The sequence below is a fragment of the Plecotus auritus genome, assembly GCF_963455305.1.
Source record: "Plecotus auritus genome assembly, chromosome: 2".
NCBI lineage: Eukaryota > Metazoa > Chordata > Mammalia > Chiroptera > Vespertilionidae > Plecotus > Plecotus auritus.
The window spans coordinates 143979874-144007750 of record NC_137771.1 but is presented as its reverse complement, the minus strand read 5'-3'; the positions used below and the strand labels follow the sequence as shown (position 1 = coordinate 144007750).

Here is a 27877-nt window from a genome sequence, read left to right as displayed (position 1 = left end):
AACCAAAAAAGTTTGGAGACCAACAATTACAAGCATTATTGGATGAAGATGCATGTCAAACTCAAAAACAACTTGCAGAAAGATTAAACATTGCTCAGCAAACAATTTCCAATCCTTCACAAGCAATGGCAAAGATTTTAAAGGAAGGAAAAATGGGTGCCACATCAACTGAACGAAAGACAAATGGAAAACCGAACAGTCATCAGTAAAATGTTGCTTCAACGGCACGGAAGTCTTTTTTGCATCAAATTGTGACTGGCAATGAAAAGTGAATTTATTTTGAGAATCCCAAATGCACAAAATCATGGGTCGATCCAGGTCAACCATCAACATCGACTGCAAGAGCAAATCGCTTCAGAAAGAAGACAATGCTCTGCATTTGGTGGGATCAGGAAGGTGTGGTGTATTATGAGCTTCTAAAACCAGGTGAAACAGTTAATACTGATTACTACTGACAACAAATAATCAATTTGAACCACACTTTGATCATAAAACGAACAGAATGGGCCAGAAGACACGGCAAAGTAATTTTGCTTCATGATGACGCACCATCACACACTTCAAAACCAGTTAAAGACACATTAAAAGATCTTGTCTGGGGAGTATTAACCCACCCTCTATATTCACCAGACCTGGTTCCTTCAGATTACCACTTGTTCCGATCGATGGCGCACGCACTTTCTGAGCAGCACTTCAAAATGTAGGAAGAAATGGAAAATTGGGTCTCTGAATGGTTTGCCTCAAAACAAGAAAAGTTCCATTGGGATGTTATGCACAAATTACCTGAAAGATGGGGAAAATGTGTAGCTAGCGATGGACATTACTTTGAATAAAGCACTTTTGATGTTTCTCTTGAAATTATCATGTTTTCTTTGATCACAAAATCTGCATTATTAACTGGTACATGTGGTAATCCCTGATGGCAACATAGAATGCTGTCCCTGCCTAAAGCACTGCCCAACGATGACCAGATTTAAAAATTTTTGAATTGCACTTAGTATAGCTAAGGCAGGCAAGCATTTTAAACACATAACTTATAATACCAAGCATAAAAAAAGATTTTTTTAAATGAAAGAAAATCCAGAAAACATAAAACATTAAGCTGGTAAGTACACATATCTGAATTAACAATGACTGACTGACTAGTTTACAAGGTTCATAGACCTTGCTGCATCCCTATTTATTTCCTTAATTAGTCTCTCGCTCCAAAGAACCGTAAGTCTTGCGAACTACCTATGTTGCTACCTCACTAAAGGGTTATGTCAGTAAGACCCAATATATTCCTTCATCTTGTCAACTGTATATTTATGACCTAAGAAAATAAAGAGAGGATATTCTCTTCTATCACTCACATAAGAAGCTCCATTCACTTTCTGATATAGGATTTAAGAGATACTTGCCTGGTAGTACTGTAGCTATTTAAAACTCCACCATCTACCTAAGCTGGAGTATGTTATCCACAATCTATATATATAAAGAGCCAGGGTCCAGAACATCCAAAACGACTGAAGGGATGACCGAACGCCAGGCTGCACGTGCAGCGGGCTCGGGTGGGTGGGAATTGGCGAGCGGGCAGAACTGCTGACATCTAGAAGAGAGAGAGAGGCGGGGCTATCAGCAGCTGCCCCAGGCTGCTGGCCTCTCTCTCTCTCCGGGCCTCGCCAGAGCTGAGCCTCTCTCTCTCTCCAAGAGGTCAGCAGTTCAGCCCGCTCGCCAGCAGACTGGGGTGGCTGCTGATCAGCCCTGCCTCTCCGATCAGGCCCGAAGATAGGCCCAGAGACGCTGACTGGGATAGAAACTAACCAATCAGAACCAAATCTGGGTGAACTGCGAGGACCCAATGGCTGCCTAGGAGGCGGAGCTTTTGATGCTCACTGGCATAGAAACCGACCAATCAGAGCCAAATCTGGGTGAACTGTGAGGAGCCAATGGCTGCCTAGGAGGTGAAGCTTTTGACACTGACTGGCATAGGAACCGACCAATCAGAACCAAATCTGGGTGAAGTGCGAGGAGCTAATAGCTGCCTAGGAGGTGGAGCTTTTGACACTGACTGGCATAGAAACTGACCAATCAGAACCTAATCTGGGTGAACTGTGAAGGCAGAACCTAAGGTGGGGGCTGAGGAGGGGTTTTAAGGGCAACAGCTATTTGGTGTAAGGTGTGAGAAAGTGGTTCAATTTTTTAATGACTGGTTTGGCAGTATAGTGCATATGGCTGGCTATCAGTCCAGATATAGGGATTATGTACTTTTGTCTGCCAAGAGCATATCCTCCTGATGAAAAAGGCTCTCTTCCCCCTCCCCGCCTCATTTAAGCAATCCTATCCTATATAATCTATCTATACCAGGGGTGGGCAAACTTTTTGACTCGAGGGCCACAATGGGTTCTTAAACTGGACCGGAGGGCCAGAACAAAAGCATGGATGGAGTGTTTGTGTGAACTAATATAAATTCAAAGTAAAGGAGTGGAGGGAGAGCAAGAGAACCAGATAGAACAGCTGGATCTGGCCCGCGGGCCGTAGTTTGCCCAAGGCTGATCTATACTAATAAAAGGGTAATATGCTAACTAGACTGGGTCGACCAGCCATCTTCTGGATGCCCGACTTCCTTCTGGACAAAGCCATGGTGGTGGGGGCCGAGGCAGAGGCCATTAGGGTTGATCAGGCTGGCAAGGGAGGGCAGTTGGGGGTGAGATCAGGCCGGCAGGGGAGGGCAGTTAGGGGTGATCAGCCAGGAAGAGGCAGTTAGGGGCGTTCAGGCCAGCAGGGCAGAGCAGTTAGGGGTGAGATCAGGCTGGCAGGGGAGGGCAGTTAGGGGTGATCAGGCCAGCAGGGGAGGGCAGTTAGGGGCAATCAGGCACGCAGGCAGAGAGGCGTTAGGGGCAATCAGGCAGGCAGGCAGGTAAGCGATTAGGAGTCAGTGGTTCCAGATTGAGAGAGGGATGTCTGACTGCTGGTTTAGGCGTGATCCCTGTGGGACATCCCAGCAGTCGGACATCCTCCAAGGGGTCCCTGATTGGAGAGGGTGCAGGCTGGGCTGAAGGAACCCCCACATCCACACCCCCATGCACGAATTTCGTGCACTGGGCCACTAGTATAATATGATATACACCAACTGTGCAAGAAGAATTACCTGTGCATAGTAATAGCAAGCTCTTCCTGTTCAAAACTATTTCCACATCACTTGAGAAATTATATTTTGAATTTTTCTTTTCCTATTTATAAACTTAAAATATTTCCTTAGGGGAAAAAAATGTCAAGGTAGTGATTTCCCAGGCTACAGATTTCTGAATAAGTTAGTGTCTCAGCATTTACAAAAAAGTAAGAATTACATCTGTTAATGAATGTGTTGCATTTTTATTAAATGTGTTCATAAAAATATTTTATATTAAAGTCTGTAGTAATACAAATCTAACAACTGTATTAGTTAAAAAAAAGTGGGACATATCTATTGCCTCTATGGAATATGTCACATTACATAATTCTCAATATATTTTTGCCTCTTAGGAATTATACAAGATAAGTAATATTTTGGCACCAATTCATCAAAAAGATGGGCAAAATGTCACTATACTATCTTATTCATGTATTTAACAAGATTTTTATAACTATCTAAGAAGTGACATTTTACTTTTGCATAGCCTAGCAACACATTCATATATTCATTTCTATTTTTATAATGTACAGATATTTCACAATACTTTAATGACAGAATACAAATAATTTAAAATTCTCAGTGCATACATTAAAATGACCTTAACATTTAGATTTAAATCTATTGGTTCCAAGCCCAAAATTGGAGAAAGAGTGAGAGATGAAATGTAAACAAACTCAGAAATATCTTCCTTTAAAGAAAAATGTCAAAGAAAACTCAAACTTTTTCACATAACAATAGCACAATGGCTATTGTCCCCTGGGGAAGTTTCCTCACATGGAAAACTTGAAGGTCCTAACTTGAACTGCCTAAAAAATGGTCAAGGGTGGAAGCAAAGAAGAGAAGTTTTGCTTATAAATTCTCAGTAGCCTTAAACTACTTCAATTTCCTAAGGACTGATTATGGTTAGGGAAAATTTACAGGTCTTCAAACCAGTGTTTGGTATTTGCATGTCAAGGATAAATGTGAATTTTGAGGAATAAACACATTCTTTGCAAGGAGTTAAAAACTACTGATAATAAAGAGAAACTTTTTCCTTGACTGTTATCAAAGACAATTAGCATTGATGGTACAGGATTTTGTATATCTACACCTTAAAAATATTAGAATATTGAAAAAAAAATATTAGAATAGAGGCCAAAGGTCTGAAATAGGATTTCCAAATGCAAAATATAGACTTACTGGTACATGCCATTGAAGGTGGGTCTTTTTCAGCTCGGAAGTAACCCTTTTCACACTGACAGACAGAAGTTGCTTCCATGTAGGTTAAACTGTGTGGAGGGCATTTAGAACATTTTGTGTTCCCAGCAAATGCTTTATAGAATCCTGGTCTGCAAGCTGTAAAAATAGAAAAAAAATTTTTTTGTTATTATTGCTAGAGTTTTTTTATTTGTACCTGTACAACATATTTTAATTTAAATACACTTTGGATATCAGAATTCAATGTCACACATACCGTACACAGAAAAGTCAACATATGTTAATATTAATGAATTAAATTAGTTATTCAAAATTAGTAACACAACAGTGACTTCACATTTTACTCAAGGTAGCTAATTTTTAAATGCATACCTGAAACACACATACACAAAACAGCAGTGCTTATCAGTGTGGGGATGTCCATAACCAGCAGAAAAGGAAGTCATATGTGGAGTCCTGAGAGATGGCACTAAATAACATTAAATCACACTGTTAAAAATGTATTTATGTTCGATTTCTTCCTCAGTCTTTCTGAACACCCATGGAGAAAGTCCCAGGGTGGTGCTTGGGTACCTTTAATACCTTTCTTAAGGGCTAAAAAAAACCTTTTTAACAAAATGAGAGGTGGCCCTATATTCAGAGACCTTAGCAAGCAAGATCCAGATATTGTTTTGATAACTATATTGCTTTATTTTTAATCACTTTTATTTATTACTAGAGGCCAGGTGCACAAAATTCGTGCAGGGGGGGGGGCATGTCCCTCAGCCCAGCCTGCACCCTCTCCAATCTGGGACCCCTCGAGAGATGTCCGACTGACCATTTAGGCCTGGGCACAATCCAGGACTACTGGCTCCCAACTGCTCACCTGCCTGCCTGCCTGATTGCTCCCAACCGCTCGCCTACCAGCCTGATCACCCCCTAACCACTCCCTTGCCAGCCTGATCGATGCCTAACTGCTTCCCTGCAGGCCTGATCACCCCCAACTGCCCTCCCCTGCAGGCCTGGTTCCCCCTAACTGCCCTCCCCTGCTGGCCTGGTTCCCCCCAATTGCCCTCCCCTGCAGGCCTGGTCCCCCCCCCCCCCCAACGTCCCTCCCCTGAAGGCCTGGGTCCCTCCCAACTGTCTTACCCTGCAGGCCTGGTCACTCCCAACTGTCTTCCTCTGCCAGCCCGGTCACCCCTAACTGCCCTCCCCTGCAGGCCTGATCGCCCCCAACTACCCTCCCTTGCCCACAACTGCCCTGACCTGCTGGCCATCTTGTGGTGGCCATCTTGTGTCCACATAGGAGCGGCCATCTTCGACCACATGGGGGCGGCCATCTTGTGTGTTGGAGTGATGGTCAATTTGCATATTACCTCTTTACTATATAGGATTTACTATATAGGATGGCAAACAAGTGTTGATCCCGAGGAGAATATACCTGCCAAGAAGGGCTCCTTATGGTTAATCAAGCCCAAATTTATAACCAGAGTCCAGCAGCCATTGTTTTACAGAGGCCTCTCATGCATACTGTGAAAAGCCACAGAGCAAGCTGCCAAGCCTGCTGGACTGTGCTCCTGCCTTCTGAGTAGACACTTGTGAGAGAGCTCCTAGGATAAAAATGCTGCCAAAAAGATTGAGACTTTCCCCATCCAACCAGAGCTATGCAGTTATATCCGCATTTGCATTTCACCAGCCAATCAGAATGGCTCCATTCTGACCAATGAGGATGCTGCTATTTGGACCAAGCAAACTGTGAGTATTTGGAGTTCTCATTTGCATAGAAATGGACCAATCAGGGACAAGGGGTGGAAACTTCTATGTCAATCTCCCCTCTGTCTCTTGGAGCACACTTTCAGTTTCCATTGAAAATTGTGTTTCCCTGGCAGAAGCTGTAAACTGGAGAGGAGCTGTCTCGCTGGGGCAAAGTGAATCTGTCTTGTCCGAGCAGAGCTGTGACATGGGAGCTGTGACACTGCAGCCTCCTTGTGTGGGCTCCCTCAAACGACGTGTTCCAAGCTGTGCTGTTCCATATCCACGCTGTTAAACAACTGAACTGTTTCACAACGGATTTGTTTTGATTGAATGAAGTCTCCCTGTTCACCAAACCCCAAGTCTGGGAATCTTGTTGATATTGAATTGGCAGTGATGACTTTTTAGTCACATAACTTTTCTATTTATTATATTGAAATAAATGTACTTTAAAGTTTTAAATTGGTTACAAAGTGAATAGACGAATATTAAATAAACAAGTTATATATGCTATATGCATATGGCAAAAAAACATAAAAATGGAATGCAAATGACTAAATTTTCACCAAAAATCATGAACATTAAAATATAAATGAGTAAAGTTATATGATGAAAAGTGTTATTGATTTTATCTTTGCTTAAATCCATGTTATTTTTAGAGTACATTTTTATAGGAATGGAAAACCTAGAAAAAAGGTTCCTATGCTAGGTGTATACCCAAAGGTCAAGAATGGTAAAAAGACTTAGTTCTTCCTGGTCTTAGAGAAATCACTGCTGGCCACTTTCTAAATTAACACTATCATACAAAATTAAAGTAATTTTCCAATGACATATATTACGTTAATAAATGTTTTAACAAAGTACTTATTTTATAACAACATATTTTCATAAAATGTTCTATTTAAAAATATACAAAAATCCTAATTTAACAGTAAATAAATATATGCTTAGGGCTTCTGCTTATATATTGAGGACAGAAAAGAATAACTGCCATTAATTTTTTGAAGTAAACTTAATTCCTACCTAAATTGAGTCAAAATAACTATCTTGCTGTAGTACATATGTTGATGAATATTTGTACAAATCTAAATGAATGCAATTCTATTGATACTAGAAATGTACTATGTACTAGGCATGGACGCAAACATACACGTTATAACTGTGTTATTTTTGATAGTTTATGTTTGCTTTTATAAAAATTATTCTTGTAAATGATTGAAAAATTAAGGAGAAGTAAAATGATCAATTCTGTACAGTAAAATTACTATTAAATGATTGGTTAATCAATATCTATTAAGCTGTGACTGGTGGTAGCATAAATAACAACAACACAGTCTCTTCTGTAACTTGATAATAAATTAACTAATACGGTATGGCTAATCAATAAAAACACTATCATCAAAATCTTTAGGCAGGAGGTTGCCCCTGTGGCTGAGGCCTCGCCAGCCCTGCAGTGCAGGTGTTGTCTTTGTGCCTGGCCAGGCCTACTCCACTGTGGATGCAGGTGGGGCCAGCCTGTGTGGGCATAGCCCCTTCACCTAGGCCTCAGGGACTGACACCGGTGCCAAAGGTGAGCTTCTCAGCAGCTGGGGGTTGGCTTCACTGGTCCAGGAACCTCTGGGCCCTGACTCAGCCAGCGTAGGTGACCTAGCTGCAGTCACTTAGTGGGAGCCAGCTGCACCTAGCCTAAGCTCAGGCTTGGGAGGGTTAACAGTGGTGGTGTTGGAGTGGGAGAGAGTACAAGGGAGAGGGGTGTGGCAGGGACAGCACAGAACAAGAACAACAAAATAAACCTGAATGTGTAAGATTAAATACAGCAAAGGCACAGGGTAAGGGGGATAGGAGTAAGGGAAGCTTTTTTCAGAGTTTGGGAGCCCGATCCTCTCTTCCCACCCCAGGCTGCTCCCTCTGGAATAAGCATGAAGGACCTAGAGTTCTACTGGCAGCTTTTTTTTTTTTTTTCCCCTTGAACACTCAGAGATTAAAAATAAATAAATAAAAATACAAAAAACAGTCCTTTCCCCTAGAGAAACTGGACAAAGAGCTTCTATCTGCTTGGAAATCATTTTGGGATTTCATGGGAATCTTGTCTTGGAAGGACCTTCATACTCAAAGTGCCTTTCCCAGGACCAGTAACATCAGCATCGCCTGTTCCAAAAGCAGTCTTGGGCTCTCCAGACCCACTGAATCAGAAACTACAGTTATAGACGACTCCCAGGAGGCTGCATGCAGTCTATTTGAAAAGCTCTAGTCTGCAATACTGGTTCTTAATTCTGGCTGCACATTATAAACACCTGAAGTTATGGGTTGACAAAACTGTTTTTAAATAAAAGAAAAAGAAAAAATATTTCTCTAAATATGTCAAAATGCAGAGTACATAAATAATATATAATTACCTCACTAATATTTTCATAAAAATTTCTTAAGCAAATATTTTATTTCTAAATGTAATCTTATAACAGTAGTTATAAGACAATGTATTTCATAAGCAATTCAATAAATCCAGTTTACATATATTTTGTCAGTAATATCATTATTTTCTACTTAATTATGTGGTTCAAAATAACTAAATATATTTCATAGTATACATTTGTAATTCTTTGCCAAATAAAAATGTTGAACTTAACTATAAATTTAAATAATATAATTAATCTACTATAATATTTACTAGCGGCCCGGTGCACGAAATTCGTGTATGGGTGGGGTCCCTAGGGCTGGCCGGTGATCAGGGCTGATCAGATTCCCTGCTTCCCTGCCTCCCCACCTCCTCCTTCCCTTGCCACCTTGCACACTACCATTGCGTGGTTCCCCACCTCCTTGCCTCTCCCCCTTCTCCTTCCCTCACTGCCCACGTCCACTGCCACCCACCCCCGGTTCCCCATCCCAGCTTGGGGCCCACCCCGATCAGGTGATCGGGACCTGCCAGGCAGGGGGAGAGGCCAACCACCACCATGGTGGGCAGGCAGCGGGTCAATCAGGGCCTGTTGGCCAGGGGAGGGACAGGGGGAGGGACCCAGGAGGTTGGCTGCTGGCCCTGAGGAGGGAGCTGGCCCTCAGACTCCTGGAAAAGGGGCCTTGTCCACCGCCACCCACCCCTGGTTCCCTGTCTCAGGGATTGGGGCCTGTGGGCTGGGGGCAGCTCCTGCATTGAGTGTCTGCCTCCTGGTGGTCAGTGCGCATCATAGCGACTGGTCGTTTCAGTTGTTCCGTCATAAAGGCTGCTTAGGCTTTTATATAAATAGATAAACATAATACACCAATCAATTTAGAGAGAATATGCAAATTTAAAATGGGGGCTTGCATCTGTAAATTCCAATGTTATTTGAGATATAACTTAAATATTATAAAGGTCACTTAAGTCACTTTCTGAAAAAGACAACTGTTAAAAATAAATTTATTAGGAATATGTATGCTATAGGACTGCAATGAAAGTTCAGTGGAGACAAATACTGTATGATCTCACTTATATGTGGAATCTAAAAAACCAACCAACAATAAACACTAAACTCACAGAAAAAGAGATCAGATTTGTGGTTATTAGAGGAAGGATGGGGTGAAGGAGTATTAGAAGAAGAAAGTCAAAAGGTACAAAATTCCAGATGTAAAATAAATAATTACTAGGAATATAATATACAGCATGATGCATAATTAACACTGCTATATGATATATAGGAAAGTTGTTGAAAGAGTAGATCCTGAGAGCTCTTATAAAAGAATTTTTTTTCCTTTTTATTTTATTTATATAAGATGTTGGATGTTGCCCTAACCAGTTTGGCTCAGTGGATAGAGCGTTGGCCTGCAGACTGAAAGGTCCCAGGTTCAATTCCGGTCAAGAGCATGTACCTTGGTTGCAGGCACATCCCCTGTAGGGGGTGTGCAGGAGGCAGCTGATCGATGTTTCTCTCTCATCGATGTTTCTAACTCTCTATCCCTCTCCCTTCCTCTCTGTAAAAAAGCAATAAAATATATATTTTAAAAAAAGATGTTGGATGTTAACTAACCTACTGTGCTAATCATTTCACAATACATGCAAATCAAATCATCATACTTGATACCTTAAAACTTGTACAGTAATGTGTGTGAATTATTTCCCAATAAAACTAGAAAAAATGAAAAACAAATTAAAATTTATTATTAAGTACAGATATAAAACCTGTTAGACACACAGGCAAAAGCTTTAAACATTTTGTTTTCCTTCTGTTATCAGCCATTCAAATCACATCCATAAATATTGTTTAGCATGTGATGTAGTCACTTATAACTTAATTTTGTGCAGCAAAACATTGCTATCTTTTATTTTTATTTTTTTGGTAACTAAAAAAAGAATTTAAATAATTTTATCTGAGGAGCTTTCAGTTAATTTATTTATTTTCTTTTAGAATCTTCTTAAAATGCTTAGGACATCTCTTAAAATACTTTAGAATATCTTAGTGATATTAAAAGCGTTCTTGATAACAGCCTAACTGGTCTCTCAGCATCCATTTTTGTGCACTTCAATATATCTGGGGACAGAGTTATCTTCTAAACCTGCTCTCTCCAATAGTAATATAAAGTGAGCCATATAAACTATTTTCACTGTAGTAACCACAATAAAAACTAAAAAGAAACAGGTGAAATGAATTTAAATAATATATTTTAACTCAATATACCCCAACTATTATCATTTTAATATATAAATAAGCTTTTGAAAAATTTTACACTTGAGGGGTTTTTTAAATTTTTTTTGTGCTAAGTATTTGAAATCCCTTAAGTATTTTATATTAATGGCTCATTCCAATTCTAACTAGTCACATTTAAAGTGTCCAGTAACCTCATGTGGCTACCATACTGGATAGTACAATATTTGAACACATAAATTTGTTCATTACATCCGCCTGTTTAAAAAACTGTAATGACTTCACATCACCTTTACAGTTAAAGTTTAAAATATTTACCTTGCATTACAAATTTACCCATGGTTTCGCCCTACCTGTAGTTCCAGCCACATTCCATGAAGCTGCCCCTTACATAACTCCCTTTGTTAAGATTTTGCCTGTCTACAGTCTATTCTCAACCCAAAAGTCAGTGACATCCTTAGAACATACATCAGATCATATTACCAGCGGGCTCTGAGCTTTCCAATGTCTTCCTAATCTCCTCGAGTAAAGCCCATTGCCCTATTAAATGCCTACCAGGCATTGCACAATTTTATTCCCCACCCATTCCCTTTGACCCTGCTTCTTTTATCTCCCACCTCTTTTCTCGTCAGGTACCCCGTGCCAACCACACTAACCTCCTTCAGAACCTTACACACCCAAAGACTGCTCTTGCCACTGGGCCTTTAGCACTTGGTCTTCTTACCCAGCTATCTGCATGGTTGGCTCTCTCCCTTACATGAGGTCTTTTCCAAATGTTACCATATTAATGAAGTCTTCCCACGCTGGATTCCCTTTTTGAAATTGCAAATCCCACTAGATCAAACCATAGTATTTCATATTACCCTTCACTCTGTTCTATCTCCAAAAAACGTAACAACATCTGACACTTGATGTGTTTACTTTTTAAGCCACCTCCCTCTAACATGTATGCTCTATTAGGTCAGATATTTTTGTCTGTGGTTCATTGAAGGGTATCCAGGGCCTAGGACAGTGTCCGGCTTCATTTGGCCTTCAGTGAGCATCTGGTGAAGGAATGAATGAATCTCTGAGGGACTCCTTTAATTTCTATAAGTTCCCCATTTAAACCTTTTTCTCTATTGAAAATCTCTTCCCTCCATCCCCACCCATGACCCATTCATCTTGCTAACTCCTAGTCATCTTTTAGGTCTCACTTCTTTTAGAAAGCTATCCCTGACTTTCTGGACTAGTTTAGTTTTTCCAAGAACCTGTCCCTTTTCCATGTTGGTTATCCATTAGCAATTCCTTGTTTAATGGCTATAAGTATCACAAGGACAGGCTGGCATGGTGCTTGTCATAAAGCAGGTGCTCCGTATATACACCATTGAATTGGACACCATTTAAGTACTCTGCTAATTAAATTCCTGCAGAGAATTATGCATGTCTACTCAGTGCATGTTGACTTGATGAATTATTATAAGGGATGCAGGCAGTTGGTAAAGATCTTCAAAATGATTCAAATACAGCTCAAATAATATGGCAATGTGAGCTGGCTGTTAAAAAAAATTTCCAATTGAAATTATTATCCATGCAAATTTAGATTTTTTTTTTATCTGTTGCAACAAACAAACAACCGTATATAAATTGTATATTGGTGCTGCAACTCTCAAGGCTATCCCTGATTTCAAATGTTTGTGTACATCAAAACTGCCTTTGAAAACCTTAAAAATTTGAACTTATATATTTGAATTCTTAAAATCTTACCCTATCTATTTTAATATTCAAACTAAGTCTATTAGTTTATTCAAATATTAAGTTTATGCTGTTTAAAAAGTTATAAAACCATTATTCCAGCCAGTCACATTTGCTTTATATAACACACATGAATGGTATGTAGCATGTATGTCTCTTATACTTTAATCATATCCTATCTAATAAAAGAGAAACATGCAAATTAACCATCACTCTGCTACACCCACAGCCAATCAGAGCGAGTATGCAAATTAACCCAACTAAGATGGCGACATCCACGGAACTGGAGCGAGCAGGAGGCTTGAGTTGCCCCTGGCGATGGAGGAAGCCAAGCTTCCCGCCCGCCCTGGCCTGCCCTGGCCTCCACTCAAGGCTACAAAGTTTCAATTATAGAAGATAAATAAATCCCAGATACCTGCTTCCAGCTGGCCCTGGCCTCCGCTTGGGTTGCCGGGGGGCATGGCCAGCCTGCAAACCACCAAAGGCCCCTCCCTCACCCAGGCCGCCCCACGCCCCAATGGAACCCCCACCCCAATCTGGGACACCATTCAGGGCAAACCAGCCATGCACCAGGCCTCTATCCTATCTAATAAAAGAATAATATGCAAAGTGACCATCACTCCAACACACAAGATGGCTGCACCCATGTGGACACAAGATGGCTGCCACAAGATGGCCTGTAGGGAAGGGCAGTTGGGGGGATGAGGCTGGCAGGGGAGGGCAGTTAGGGGTGACCGGGTCAGTAGGGGAAGGCAGTTGGGGGGGACCAGGCCTGCAGGGGATGGCAGTTGGGGGGGACCATGCCGGCAGGGGAGGGCAGTTAGGGGTGACCAGGCTGGCAGGGGAGGGCAGTTAGGGGCAATTGGGCTGGCAGGGGAGCAGTTAGTCATCTATCAGGCTGGCAGGGGAGTGTTTGGGGGTGATCAGGCTGGTAGGCAAAAGCAGTTAGGGGCAATCAGGAAGGCAGGCAGGTGAGCAGTTGGGAGCCAGCAGTCCTGGATTGTGAGAGGGATGTCCAACTGCCCATTTAGGCCCGATCCTACCGGCAGTCGGACATCCCTCGAGGGGTCCCAGATTGGAGAGGGTGCAGGCTGGGTTGAGGGACACACACCCCCATGCACAAATTTCGTGCACTGGGCCTCTACTTAAATTATAAATACTATACCACACTATCACCTCAACTTCTTGTAACTACACAAGCCAGACACAGGCCTTACCATTCTTATATCCACAATGCTTAGTATATTTCAAGTATGTATTTAGTTTACAAGTGCTTGAAAAATTGAATGAGTAAATGATTAAGTTATTAAGCCACTAATGTCTAATATGATATTATTAGAACTCTGTAAGTGGAATGGTTATTCTATACATGTTTTCAGTTAGTGGGCTTATGTTTTATTTGTATTTTTATAAAAAATGGGATATCAGGCTCAGCAATGTGGCTCAGTTGGTTGAGCAATGTCCCATACACCAGAAGGTTGCCGGTTCAATTCTGGGTCAGGGCACATGCCTGGGTATGTGCTCAGTTCCCAGTAGGGGGCATGCAGGAGGCAGCCAATGGTTGTTTTTCTCTCTCAGTGATGTTTCTATCTCTCTCTTCCTCTCCTTTTCTCTCTCTAAAACAATAAAAATGTATTTTTTAGAAATCTTAAAGAAGAAGGGATACCAGTAGCTATGTGTTGAGAACTTTTAAATTGCTTTCTTATATATCCCTTTCTCTTTCTCTGCCTCTTCCTTATTTCTCTGTTTCTGGGTATGTAAGCTAATTGCCAAAAAACAAACCATCAGGATAAGAATATTTTTCTAATACCTGTGAATACTGCAAAATATGTAGTTGGGAAGCTAAAGATGATCTGATTCAGTTGTTAAAACCATTTTCTTTTTTAAAAAGCTATTCAGATATAGAACTTCAAGTCAAACCTTAATTTTCTATAATAACTTTTTAATATATCTTTATTTATATATCCAAAACATTATGTTTATATAAATAAGATCATCATATGTATTATCTATTTGTATGGATATTTATTTTAAAATGCCATTTAGACATTTGACTTATTTGCCCCTATTCTTTCTCTTTTCCTCTTCAACTATCACTTTCCTAAAATGCCAACACATTGCTGCATAGATCATATATGTATGATCAGAAGAATTTATTATTGTTAATTCTATAACACAGATAATATAAATAAACTTTATACCGTTTTTCTTAATTACCAACTATATCTTTGTAATATATATGTAGTATTTCTATCAACAATCTCCCAGCTGAGAGAAATACCTTCTAAACTATGCTGAAATAAACATCTTTGTGATGATGTTTATGTTTTAGTTCCCCTAGTAGGAGCTCTGGGTCAGGATATGTTTATTATTTGTTTTAATACACACATGTTTCATTCCTAAACATTTCTAAAAAGTCACAACAATGTAAGAAAGCACCTTAACCCTTCATGCCACTAATCCCTATAACTAATGTTAGTCCTTTTTAAACCTTTTAATAATATATGAAGTTAAATACCATTATTACTTTAATTGAAGTTGCTTGATTGTGACTAATGTTGCATATTTTTTCATATTTTTATTGGCCATATGGTTATACTTGTGTATAAACTGCCTTTTATATCCTTTCATCTTTTTCTATTGATTGCTTGTTTTTTTCTATTAACTTATAATAGTTGTTTATTAGCAATATTAATGTTATATTTGTCATTTTTATTATACATATTTTTCTAAGAGTTTCATATTGACTTTGTTCATAAAAATGTAAAGAAAACAACCCTATTCATAATATAACTTAATTAAAATCATTAAAGTAATTAGGGATACACTTACCAAGGAAGTGAAAGATCAATACAATAAAAACTATAAGATTCTAATGAAAAAATTAAAGAGATAACAAACAAAAGGGAAGGTATCCTGTGATCCTGTGTTCATGGACTCAAATAATTAATTAATATTGTTAAAATGTCCATATCACCCAAAGCAAACTATAGATTCAATTCAATCCCTAGCAGAATTTCAATGCCATTTTTTTTTTACAGAAATAGAAAGAAATATCCTAAAATTTGTATGGAAACACACACACACACACACACACACACACACACACAAAATAAAATAGCCAAAGAAATAATCACAAAGAACAAAATGGGAAGCATTACACTTCTTGATTTCAAGCTACACTACAAAGTTATAGTAAATAAAACAATATGGTGATGGTATAAAAGTTAGACATGTAGATTGCTAGAACAGAATAGAGAACCCAGAAATAAACTCCTACATAAATAGTCAACTAACATTTGACAAGGGAGACAAGAATATACAATGGGGAAAGGATAGTGTCTTCAATAAATATATTGGGAAACTTGGATAACTGCATACAGAAAAATGAAATTGAACCCCCTATCTTACTCCACTTACAAAAATTAACTCGAAATGCAGAGGTTCTCTGCAAGGGTTCACCTGGGTTTTGAAAATTAAATATAAGACCTAAAACTCCTAAAAGAAATGATGAGGGAAAAGCTCCTTGACAGTCATCTTGGCAATACTTTTTTTGAATACGACAACAAAACACAAGCAACAAGAGCAAAAATAAAGAAGTGGGACGACATCAAATTAAAAAGCTTCTGCTCAGAGAAAGAAACAACCAAAAAGAAAGCAAAAGCAACCGATGAAAAGGCATAAAATTCTTGCAAACCGTATGTATAATGAAGGGTTAATATCCAAAATATATACTACTAAAGAACTCATACAACTCAATAACAACAACAGCAGCAACAAAACCTCAAACATTTTTTTTCCTGGTGCCAAGCAAGTTGGGGTTGGGAGTGTGAGGGGATGACGGTGGGGTAGAGGACAGAGGCACAGCCCACCCAGGCATCTGGAGGCCAGTGCAGGAGGACTTCAGCGCGTCAGAGCCCCAGAATCACCTGGTGGCACCGCTAGCCTGAGACCTGAGAAGGGCGCCAAGATCAGGGAATTCACCAGTTTGGATCCTTGGCCTATTCCACGCCCCCCGCCTCCCCCCCCAATTAAATCCAGAACACATCACTTGATAATCAAGAAGCAAAACCTCAAACAATTTAATTTAAAAATGGGCATAGGAAATGAATAAACATTTCTCTAAAAAAATTACACAAATGGCCAACACATACGTAAAAAGATGCTCACCATCACTAATCATCAGGGAAATGTAAATCAAAACCATATAATTAAACACCTGTATTTTTGGCTATCATCAAGAAGACAAGAGATTAACAGTTGTTGGTGAGGATGTAAGGAAAATGTAACCCTTGTGTACTGTTGCTGGGAATGTAAATTGGTGCAGCCACTATAAAACAACAACAACAACAAAACAAACAGGATAGAGGTTCCTCAGAAAATTAAAAATAGAACTACCATATGATCCAGCAATCCCACTAGTTTTGAAGCCAAAAGAAATGAAAACAGTATGTCAAAAAGATATTTGCACTCCCATGTTTATTCACAGTAGCCAAGATATGGAAACAACCCAAGTATCCATCAACAGATGAATGGATAAAGAAGGTCTACAGTGATTCTATTTTAGTTTCCATCCATAATTCTGCAGCTTTAAGTAAATCCACACATCTTGCACTACTGCAATCATCTCAGGTACGCCTGCCTCCCCAGCCATTGTATAGGTATATGAGATCTTTGATTTTGACTATTGGTCTGCAAAGCCTTAAATATATGCTATCTGGCTCTTTATAGAAAAAGTTTGCTAACACCTCATCTCTAGAATAAAGACCAAACTCATTTTAGTATTTAAATTCCTTCAGAATGGAGGTCACACCTATTTTTCCAAACTTACTACATTCTATTGATATAGAAATTTTAGACTTCTTAACACTTCCCACATATACCATGCTTTTTTCAACAGTTTTATTGAGATGGAATTGGCATGTAAAAAATTGGACATAGTGTATAATTTGATAAATTTTGACATATGCATATAATTATTAAATCTTTACCACAATTAAGATAGTGAACATATCCATTAACCATAAAAGTTTTCTTATACCCCTTTATTTTTACCTATTTTAAGTTTTATATTTTAAATATGTTTCCTATATGTAGTACTTACCTAGGTCTTATCTTTTTAAAGTCTAAACTGATAATCTATGCCTTTAAATTTACATGTTTGGACTATTTACATTTGATATGACTACTGATATGGTTAGGTTTAAGTCCATCTTGATATTTGTTTTCCATTTGTCCCATCTGTTGTTCTTTTGTTCTATTTTCTTCTTTTTCTGCCTTCTTTTAGAAGAACTGTGTGCTTTTAATGACCTCATTTTATTTCCTTTGTTAGTTTATCTGCTTATGAGCAAAACTCAGGTGAACACTCACAGAAAATCTCTGCAGCTCTCGGGAGTTCTGTTTCAGAGGAGCACTCTACTCTTTCATATTCTATCTTGTGAAATCCTAGCTGTCTGTTCTACATGACTCTCATATCTGGCTTCTCAATCCAGGAAGGGAGTCCTACTGGGTTCAGTCAGAGTCTCTTCTCCCTGCAGCATGACCTGGAACCTCTCAAAGCACTATATTAGGACAACTAGAGGGCTTTTCCTCCTTTATTTACCATCTCTCAATGATCTCTGTCCTTCATTATTTTATGTTTCATGTCCTTAAAAGTTACTTTTCATATATCTTGCATGGATTTTCTTTATTTCAGCACATGTTACTATATCTTGGTTGCAAAGTAAAACACCATACTGCTTTAGTCACCTTGGATTCTTATTTTTATAACTAGAGGCCCACTGCACGAAGATTCGTGCAATAGGCCTTCCTTACCCTGGCTGCCGGCACCAGTTTTCCTCCAGCACCCAGGACCCAGGCCACAGCGGAGTCAAGTCTTCAGCCTTCAGGCTTGGCTCCAGCCACTTAGCGGAGCCTTCAGTCTTCAGTCTTCACTTAGGCAGAGCCTTCAGTCTTTGCTCTGTGCCTGCATATGCAAATTAACCCACCATTTTGTTGGGTTAATTTGCATACTCACTCATGATTGGCTGGTGGGCGTTGCGGAGGTATGGTCAATTTGCATCTTTCTCTTTTATTAGTGTAGACTAGTGGCCTGGTGCACAAAATTCGTACACAGGGGGGGTATCCCTCAGCCCAGCCTGCACCCTCTCCAATCTAGGACCCCCTCGAGGGATGTTCCGACTTGCCAGTTTAGGCCTGATCCCTGAACACCAGTCAGACATCCCTCTTACAATCCAGGACCGCTGGCTCTTAACCGCTTGCCTGCCTGCCTACCTGCCTGATTGCCCCTTACCACTTCTGCTGCCAGCCTGATCACCCCCTAACTGCTCCCCTGCCGGCCTGATTGATGCCTATCTGCTTCCCTGCCAGCCTGATAGCCCCCAACTGCCCTCCCCTGCTGGCCTGATCGCCCCCAAGATTTTTATTAGTATAGATTGTCTTCATATTTCACTCCCTTCTACTAGTATAATGTACAACTCCTATCTATTATACATGGTTTATTAGAGACAAACTTTAAAAACTTATTTCAAAGTACAATGCAACACTGTTACCATTTACCAGAATGCTAAAGTGAAAAAGACACACAAAACTAACTTTGGAGACACACAAAACTAACTTCAATACCCACTCTTTTACATTGCTGGATAAGTTTAAGTTGGTGCTGTTACTTGGAGAACTATTTGGTAGTATCTACTATAGATGAACGTAGACCTACTTCTTACATAGCAATTCCACCCCTTGGCATAGACAAAACAGAATAGCAGAAGTGAAAGCAGCTTCTCTCCCTGAAGGCAGTCATCCCAGGTACCATGACTAATGAGTTATCACTCCTCCATTTAATTTTCATTTTCCACAATTCTGTTGACATGTTGACCTTTCTCATCTGATATTCTTTCTTCTCCCTTCACCCTTGGTTTTGTTTGTCCTTGTTAGCATAAACCTTCTATATCCCTTCACTCCTTTTGGTGAAGTGTTCTGAGGTAATGAAAGTAAATGGATATATTTAATCAACTATGTTCACCAAAAAGTTTACACTTTCCTAAATTTCTAATCATATAATTGGAATGAGTATATTCAGTAGAAAAAAATCAAATTAAAAACAAGTAATTAGTTATAAAGTATTTGTGAAATGATTTCTTGATTTTCTGTTGCCATGTACCAACTAATAAAGTAGGAAGAATGCTAAAAGAATAAATACAATGTAACTTGGTAGAAGTGGATCTATAAAATACAAAATATATAAATATTCTTGTAAAATTACATATTAAATAATCTAAATTAAAATGGTTTCCTATTTCAAACTACGATTGCTTAAATAACAATAAAATATTATAAAGGTAATTTTTATAGAAAAGCATGTATTAAAGGCATATGCAACATGAGTATAACTATTGAAATACCACTAATACTAATTAAATACATACTTTTTAATAGAATTTCCTGTATAGATGTTTGAAATTTCATTATCTTCAGATAATGAGTATTGAAATTTCATTATTGCCAGATAAGGAGTATTGATTGAAATACAGTTGGAAAATGTATACACACACACACACACACACACACACACACACACACTTATGTCTCTAAAACAAAACCAAGAAATGTATGGCCTATTATACCAATTACACACAAACTTTATTTTAAAAATTGAATGTATAGGCTATACATTGCTAGCAATATTTTTTAGGTTTATTTTTATTATCAGAAAACTTTAAGACAAAGGACTATGAGAAATCCTAGTTGGCACATCATGCTGTTCTCATCATTTGATGAAATGATGAAATCATTCAATGATGAAATGTTCAAACTATTCTCATTATATGATGAAATATTGAACTGTGTCTTGTGTGACAAGAACTGATCTATAATAATAAAAGTGTAATATGCAAATCAACTGAATGACCAAACAGCGGAACGACTGTCCAGATGAAGCTGGGGCTGCGAGGGCCAAGGCAGCCGGGGCTGCGAGGGCCAAGGCAGCCGGGGCTGCGAGGGCCAAGGCAGCCGGGGCTGCGAAGGCCAAGGCAGCCGGGGCTGTGAAGGCCTGCTCTTGCACGAATTCCGTGCATTGGGCCTCTAGTATTAATATAATTGACTGCCTTTCTGTCATTGATGTTCAATACTCTGTAGGTTTAGAAAACTTGAATGACTTATCAGTAAAATATGTGATCTACACCATTTCTCAAAACATTAGAATTTACAAAATGTAAGAAACTATATAGAAAGTATCATTATTGTTTTCCTAGATTCTGTTTTGCAGTTATAAAAACTAAATTTTGCTGTCATGTAAGTAGAGAAGGCAGGAAAGATTAGAGAATTGAAAAATAAAAAGGGGAAAAAAACCCCTTAAAACCTAAGGGTAAATAAACATAAATATTTTGTTTCCTAATAATAACCCAATCTTTCGTTCAAGGAGGAGAGGGGATACTATAAAGTCCTCATGAGATAATGTATATAAAAGTGTCCTACTACTAATTCTAAGTTCTCATGGCCACCAAAGAAATGCTTAAAGTGAACCTTCTCTAAAATAAGCAAATAGAAAGACATACAAAAATATACTGCTGGTTGCTTTTATCCTAAAGATTCAGATTTGGTTCTTTAAAGCATGGCATAAGCACCTAGTTTCTCTTGTTTAACTACAAACTCTGGGCACAATACTCCCAGTAGATATTTAAAGACTCTAAAAAGTTAGCAGAAGGAGGAATATTGGAGAAGACCAAAGTCTGAAGTATTACCAACCTGCTGATAAGTTTACCATCCTTCTCTTCCTTACCTGCCTACCCCTTCCATGTGTGCTTGGGCTGTAGCCTGGAATAGACTGAAAGTGGGCACCAGGTCACAGCCTGAGCTCTAGGACAAGCCTGCTCATCTTGGCTTTGGAAGTGGGAATGGAACTCCTAATATGAAGTATGTGGCAGTCCTTTCTTTCATTGTTTTATTTTTCTTGCCCCTCTGTTCTCTCATTTCCAGCCCACAAGGAACCATGTAGTAGTGGTGGTGGTGATGGTGGCCAATAATGGAAGCCAACGAAAGCCAAAACCTGTAATGAGGAAAAATGTCCTCTCCCTTCACTGAACATGTGATTCTGAGAAAGTGGAATCATCCCCTTGCATTTTTTTTTCTGACTGTCCTCCTCTCCCCTGGCCCTCCATGCAGATCCAGTTGCAGAAGTGCACAACAGCATCTACACTAATAAAAGAGAAAGATGCAAATTGACCATACCTTTGTGACGCCCAGCAGCCAATCAGCAGTGAGTATGCAAATTAACCCCACAAAGATGGTGGGTTAATTTGCATTCACAGGCACCGAGTGGCTGGGGGTAGGATGCTTGCGTCGTCGCTATGTCCCAGCCATTCCGGCCTCTGGGCAGCGTGGGAAGGCAGAAAGGTGGCTCCGGGACAGAGCAAAGGTGGAAAGGCAGCTCCGGCTGGAGCAAAGGTGGTGCTGGCAGCCAGGGGATGGAAGGCCCATTCTTGCATGAATCTTTGTGCATCGGGCCTCTAGTAGAATAAAGCCCCAGCCAACCTTCTAATCAAGAGACACTGAACAAGAGTCATAGGGAACAGGAAAGAACTGAGAGGAACACAAAGAGAGAAGCTTGGGAAAGCAATGCCATACACTAGTTCATGAACTCCCAGGCTTACTCCCAAACTGCATGTAGGCGGGTCTGATGCAAAATAAGCCAGTCAGAGAAAGATAAATATCACATGATCTCACTCATTTATGGAATATAATGAACAAGATAAAATGATGAACAAAAACAGATACCGAGACAGAGAAGCATCGATCAGACCATCAAATCTCAGAGGCAAGGTAGGGGAGGGTGGGGGTAAGGAGGAGAGATCAACCAAAGGACTTGTATGCATGCATATAAGCCTAACCAATGGACACAGACACCAGGGGGGTGAGGGCATGAGTGGGGGGTTGTGGGGAGAATGGGATGATAAGGACACATATGTAATACGTTAATCAATAAAGAAAAAAATAATAAAAAAATAAAGACTTTGAGAATTGAACCAAAAGACTACCATCCAGGTTTCAGATTAGCAGTAATGTTTTAAAGTTTTGATTAGGTAAAGAAGTGTTGGTTTTTTACTATTAACAAAATAAACTGGGATATATATACTGGCAAACCCAGGCAATTTGGATATAATAGATATAAAGTGGATATAATAGATCTTATTTTTATCTTCCACCATTTCTTCTCTTTTACAAATTCAAAATTTATATGTTAAATATAATTTGAAAAAGGCACATTAATTCAAGAGATGGACAAGGGTCAAGTACAGGGCATTACTTAGAATATAAAGTCAGAAATACTTTAGTGTCTGAGGGTGATGTCATGCAAAGTTAAGATAAAGTATGAAGGTAAAAAGGTTTATATTAGTAGTTTGTAAGATTATACCCCATTTTCGTTTTTTTACCATTTTGAATATAATCTGGTAATAATACCTGCAAAACATGAAAAGCTAACCATATTTTTTTCTATAACTGCAGATAATATTTTTAAGTGTTCTAACATTCACCTTCTAATGCAATTTGAATTTATTTAATTTTTAAAAATTTTTCTTTATTGATGATAGTATTACAGATATCTACTTTGTTTTTTTTCTATTGACCCCTCCACCCTGCGCCCACCTCTCCTGGGGCTTCACCATATTGTCTGTGTTCATAGGTTATCCATATATGCAATATCCTATCTAATAAAAGAGTTATATGCAAATTGACTGTACCTCTGCCACACCCACAAGCCACGCCCACCAGCCAATCAGGAACGAGTATGCAAATTAACCCAACCAAGATGGCTGTGGCCATGGAGAGTGCAGGAGGCTTGGGTTTCCCTGGCAATGGAAGAAGCCAAGCTTTCAACCTGCCCTGGCCTGCCTTGGTCTCCGCTTAAGGCTACAAAGTTTCAATTATAGGAGATAAATAAATGCCAACAAAAATGGCTGCTGCCACGGAGTGAGCAGGAGGCTTGGCTTCACTGAAGGCTACAAAGTTTCAATTATAGAAGATAAATAAATCCCAGATACCAGGGCCTCCGCTTGGGTCACTGGGGGGCGTGGCTGGCCTGCAAACCACCACAGGCCCCTCGCCCAGGCCACCCCACACCCCAAGGGAACCCCCACCCTGATCTGGGAGACCCTTCAGGGCAAACCAGCTGGCCCCCACCCATGCACCAGGCCTCTATCCTATCTAATCCTATCTAATAAAAGAATAATATGCAAATTGACCATCACTCCAACACCAAAGATGGCTGCCCCCATGAAGTCAAAGATGACTGCCCCCATGTGGACACAAGATGGCCACCACAAGATGGCCAGCAAGGGAGGGCAGTTGGGAGGGACCAGGTCTGCAAGGGAGGGCAGTTGTGGGCGATCAGGCCAGCAGGGGAGGGCAGTTGGGAGGGACCAGGCCTGCAAGGGAGGGCAGTTGAGGGCAATCAAGCCTGCATGGGAGGCCAGTTAGGGGAGGCCAGCAGAGGAGGGAAGTTGGGGGCGACCGGGCCTGCAGGGAAGGGCAGTTGGGGGGGATCCAGGCCTGCAGGGGAGGGCAGTTAGGGGTGACCAGGTCTGCAAGGAAGGGCAGTTGGGGGCAACCAGGCCTGCAGGGGAGGACAGTTAGGGGCAACCAGGCTGGCAAGGGAGGGCAGTTATGGGTGACCAGGTCTGCAAGGAAGGGCAGTTTTGTGCACCAGGCCTCTAGTATGCATACAAATTCCTTGGTTAATCTTGCACTCCCACCTCCCCCATGTAATTTGTATTTAATATGGTGCTCTCAGATATATTTTAGTCAACCAAACTGAAGCTTATATTAATACTACTTCCTTAATATTTAGGACTGCATTTTTTAAAAATGTGCTTGTTAAATCTATCATCATATTTTCAGGTACACTAAAAGAAGGTGCTATTTAACTTTTTATTCCTAATCAGAGGTTCTTATTCCTATACTGCTATTTTTTCTAGAGATACTGTAATGACAGTTTCTAACTTTTTCTTTCAATATTCCTTTCATGCATACTCATTAAGCCAGTGTTAATTTATTTTTATGAATAAGTAAAACCATCTCCATAGAGAAAACATCCAGTTATTCACTGTAAGGTATATTAGTAATAAAAGCTAAAGAAAAACCATCCTATCTAATAAAAGAGTAATATTCAAATTGACCATCACTCTAACACACAAGATGGCTGCCCCATGTGGTCAAAGATCCTGCCCCCATGTGGACACAAGATGGCCACCACAAGCAGCAGGGGAGGGCAGTTGTGGGCAATCAGGCCAGCAGGGGAGGGCAGTTGGGAGGGACCAGGCCTGCAAGGGAGGGCAGTTGGGGGAGATCAGGCTTGTAGGGGAGGGCAGTTAGTGGTGACCAGGCTGGCAGAGGAGGGCAGTTGGGGGTGACCAAGCCTTCAGGGGAGAACAGTTGGGGGGACCCAGGCCTGCAGGGAAGGGCAGTGGGAGGAACAGGCCTGCAGGGGAGGGCAGTTGGGGGTGACCAGGCCTGTAAGGGAGGATAGTTAGGGGTGACCAGGCTTTCAGTGGAGGGCAGTTAGGGGCAACCAGGCTGCAAGGGAGGGCAGTTATGGGTGACCAGGTCTGCAAGGAAGGGCAGTTGGGGGCAACCAGGCCTGCAGGGGAGGACAGTTAGGGGCGACCAGGCTGGCAAGGGAGGGCAGTTAGGGGTGACCAGGCTGGCAGGGGAGGGCAGTTAGGGGCAACCGGGCTGGCAGGGGAGCAGTTAGGCATTGATCAGGCTGGTAGGGGAGTGCTTAGGGGGTGATCAGGCTGGCAGGCAGAAGTGGTTAGGGGCAATCAGACAGGCAGGCAGGCAGGCAAGTGGTTGGGAGACAGCAGTCCTGGATTATGAGAGAGATGGGCAGTCAGACATCCCTCGAGGGGTCCCAGGTTAGAGAGGGTGCAGGCTGGGCTGAGGGACACACTCCACCGTGCATGAATTTCATGCACCAGGCCTCTAGTTTATAAATATTGAGCAATCAGAATGAGCCAAAAACTGTGAAAATCACTTTGTATATAATTGTTTTTTTATTCTTAGAAAAATCCTATATAATAAAAGCCTAATATGCAAATCAACTGAACAGTGCAGAATGACTGGTCGGCGGGGGGTGGGGCCGATGAGCGGGCGGCACCAGGCCAGTCAAAGTGGGTGCCAGCGGGCAGAGGGAGGGAATGGCGTTTGGGGGGCGGCAGCGACCAGCGGTGGTGGCAAGGCGATGGGGGCAGGGCTTGAGCTGCTCCTGGTGGTCAGGGCTCTCCCGTAGCGGGAGCACTGCTCAGCCACAAGCCAGGCTGAGGGCTGGCGAGCGGGAGCCCCTCCTGCCTCTGCAGGAGCGCTAAGGATGTCCGATTAATGGCTTAGGCCCACTCCAGGCCGCTTACTTTCACCATGCCCAAAGAAAGGCCAAGCAGCCATGGAGAGGCCCATGTGGAGAACTTAGGCTCTTGACCCACAGCTCTGGCTGAGCTCCAAGCTGACAGCCTGCACCATTTGCCAAGCAGGTGAGTAATCTACCTGGAATGTAGTTAGGTACTTCAGGCCCCAGTGGAGCCACACCAGCTGGTGCTGCATGAAGCAGATGAGCTTCCTTGCTGAACCTTGACAAAACAATAGATTAATAATCAAAATAAATTGTTTTTCTAAGTTATTAAACTTTGGGGGCATATTTTTTTTTTTTTTTTTGCAGCACTGAGTACCTAGAACACTTGCTCAAAATCATATGTGGGAGGGCCAAAAGGTAAGACCTACTTTCATTCTAATCCATAATCTGAGATCTCATCATAGAGTACATTGGTTATCCATTGTTTTTGGAACAACATGCCTACTCGGTCAGCAATGAGGAGTGAACCACAACTTTTAAAGGACAATCGGCAATGGTATTTAGATTATAAATAATGGTTGTAATAAAAAGCACTCTTTTGTGGGATTTAATTGACAGATACAGTCAATGGTTTTAACTAATGTTTTTATGTTCCCGGCTTAGACACTTCTCTTTTTTTTGAAAAAGCAAAATAAATATAGCTTTATTCAGACCATCAATATATATAAAAGCCTAAGAGACTGTCCAACTGGTAGTTATGATGTGCAATGACCACAGGAGGCATATGCTCAGACCAGTAGCTATGACGTACACTGACCACCAGGGGGCAGATGCTCAACACAGGAGCTGCCGAGCTGCAATGACTTGGCAGCTGTGGTTCTTGGGTGATGCACCAGAAACCAGAGAGGAGGGAGTCTGATTCCAGGGTGCGTCAGCCAAGAACTGCCCTTTCACAATCCAGGACCCCTCAGGAGATGACGGAGAGCCTGTTTTGGCCCAATCCCTGCAGGCCTGGCCGAGGGACCCCACCGATGCATGAATCTGTGCACCGGGCCTCTAGTTAGAAATAAAAATGTATTTTGCAACTTTTATTGCATAAAAAGTGCTTTATGTGTGACCACCTCACTTCATGGAAAAAGTAAGCAAGACATTTTATCTTTCAAACTAGAATTGAAGAATAGACTCATAATACAATGGTTTATATGAATGATTTGTAAATTTTCTCTTTACTGTTCAAAGTCTCATGTACTCTGACATCTCAGTAAAGTTTGACAACCATATCATCTAGTGGCTTAGCCACAAATTCACAATCCATTCTTCAATCTGACAATTGTGAATGTCCTGCTGTCATCTATCTGTGGCATTTATGTAGCTGAATAGTGTAGAAAACTAATGTAAAAATTAATGAATTATATACCATAAATTTTTTACTAACAAGAAAGCATACATTTTCTTTTTATAGAGTTATTAAGCATATTGATAATCAACATAATAACAATTTATTGTCTACTACAAATTGGTGTTTTCAAAATACTCTTCTCTTTAATTCTTACAAAAACAATGATGTAGATATTAATATACTCATTTCAGAAATGAGATGAAGGTTTTAACAGTTATTCAAGGTCGCAGAGATGATATAAGAACAGGCCAGGATTTGAAGCCAGGTCTCTCTGATTATTTAACTCAATACCTTATCCTTATATGAATATATCCTATCTAATAAAGAGGGAATATGCTAATTGACCATCATGTCCTCACAAAGATGGTGATGCCTACAGCCAATAAGGAGGGAATATGCTAATTGGTTGCCACACCCTCAAAGATGGCGGTACCACAGCCACAAGATGGCAGCGCCCTGTCCCCTCAGCCCCCCAGCCGCCCAGGGCCAGCCCAAGGTACAAGCAAGCCTTGGATGGCGGCTGCCCAGCTGCCCAGGGCCACCCGAGGTTCACATAACCAGGGCCGGCTGAGGCTTGCACTGCCGGCAGTGGCAGCAGCAGAGATGTGATGGACACATTGCCTTCCCCTGATCACCGGGTCACTTCCCACCCCTGAGGGCTCCTGGACTGTGAGAGGGGGCAGGCTGGGCTGAGGGACCCCCCTCCAGTG

At 40.9% G+C, this 27877-nt stretch overlaps 1 protein-coding gene across 3 annotated transcripts in view; it reads right to left on the bottom strand.

Annotated features, from left to right (window-relative positions):
* EPHA6 (EPH receptor A6) overlaps nt 1-27877 on the bottom strand; it is a 1057231-nt gene that overhangs the window by 584628 nt on the left and 444726 nt on the right. For all 3 annotated transcript variants that reach the window (XM_080654948.1, XM_080654950.1, XM_080654949.1), the window contains one exon: nt 4334-4489. In XM_080654948.1, coding sequence (XP_080511074.1) covers nt 4334-4489 — 156 coding nt within the window. The remainder of the gene's footprint in view (nt 1-4333; nt 4490-27877) is intronic.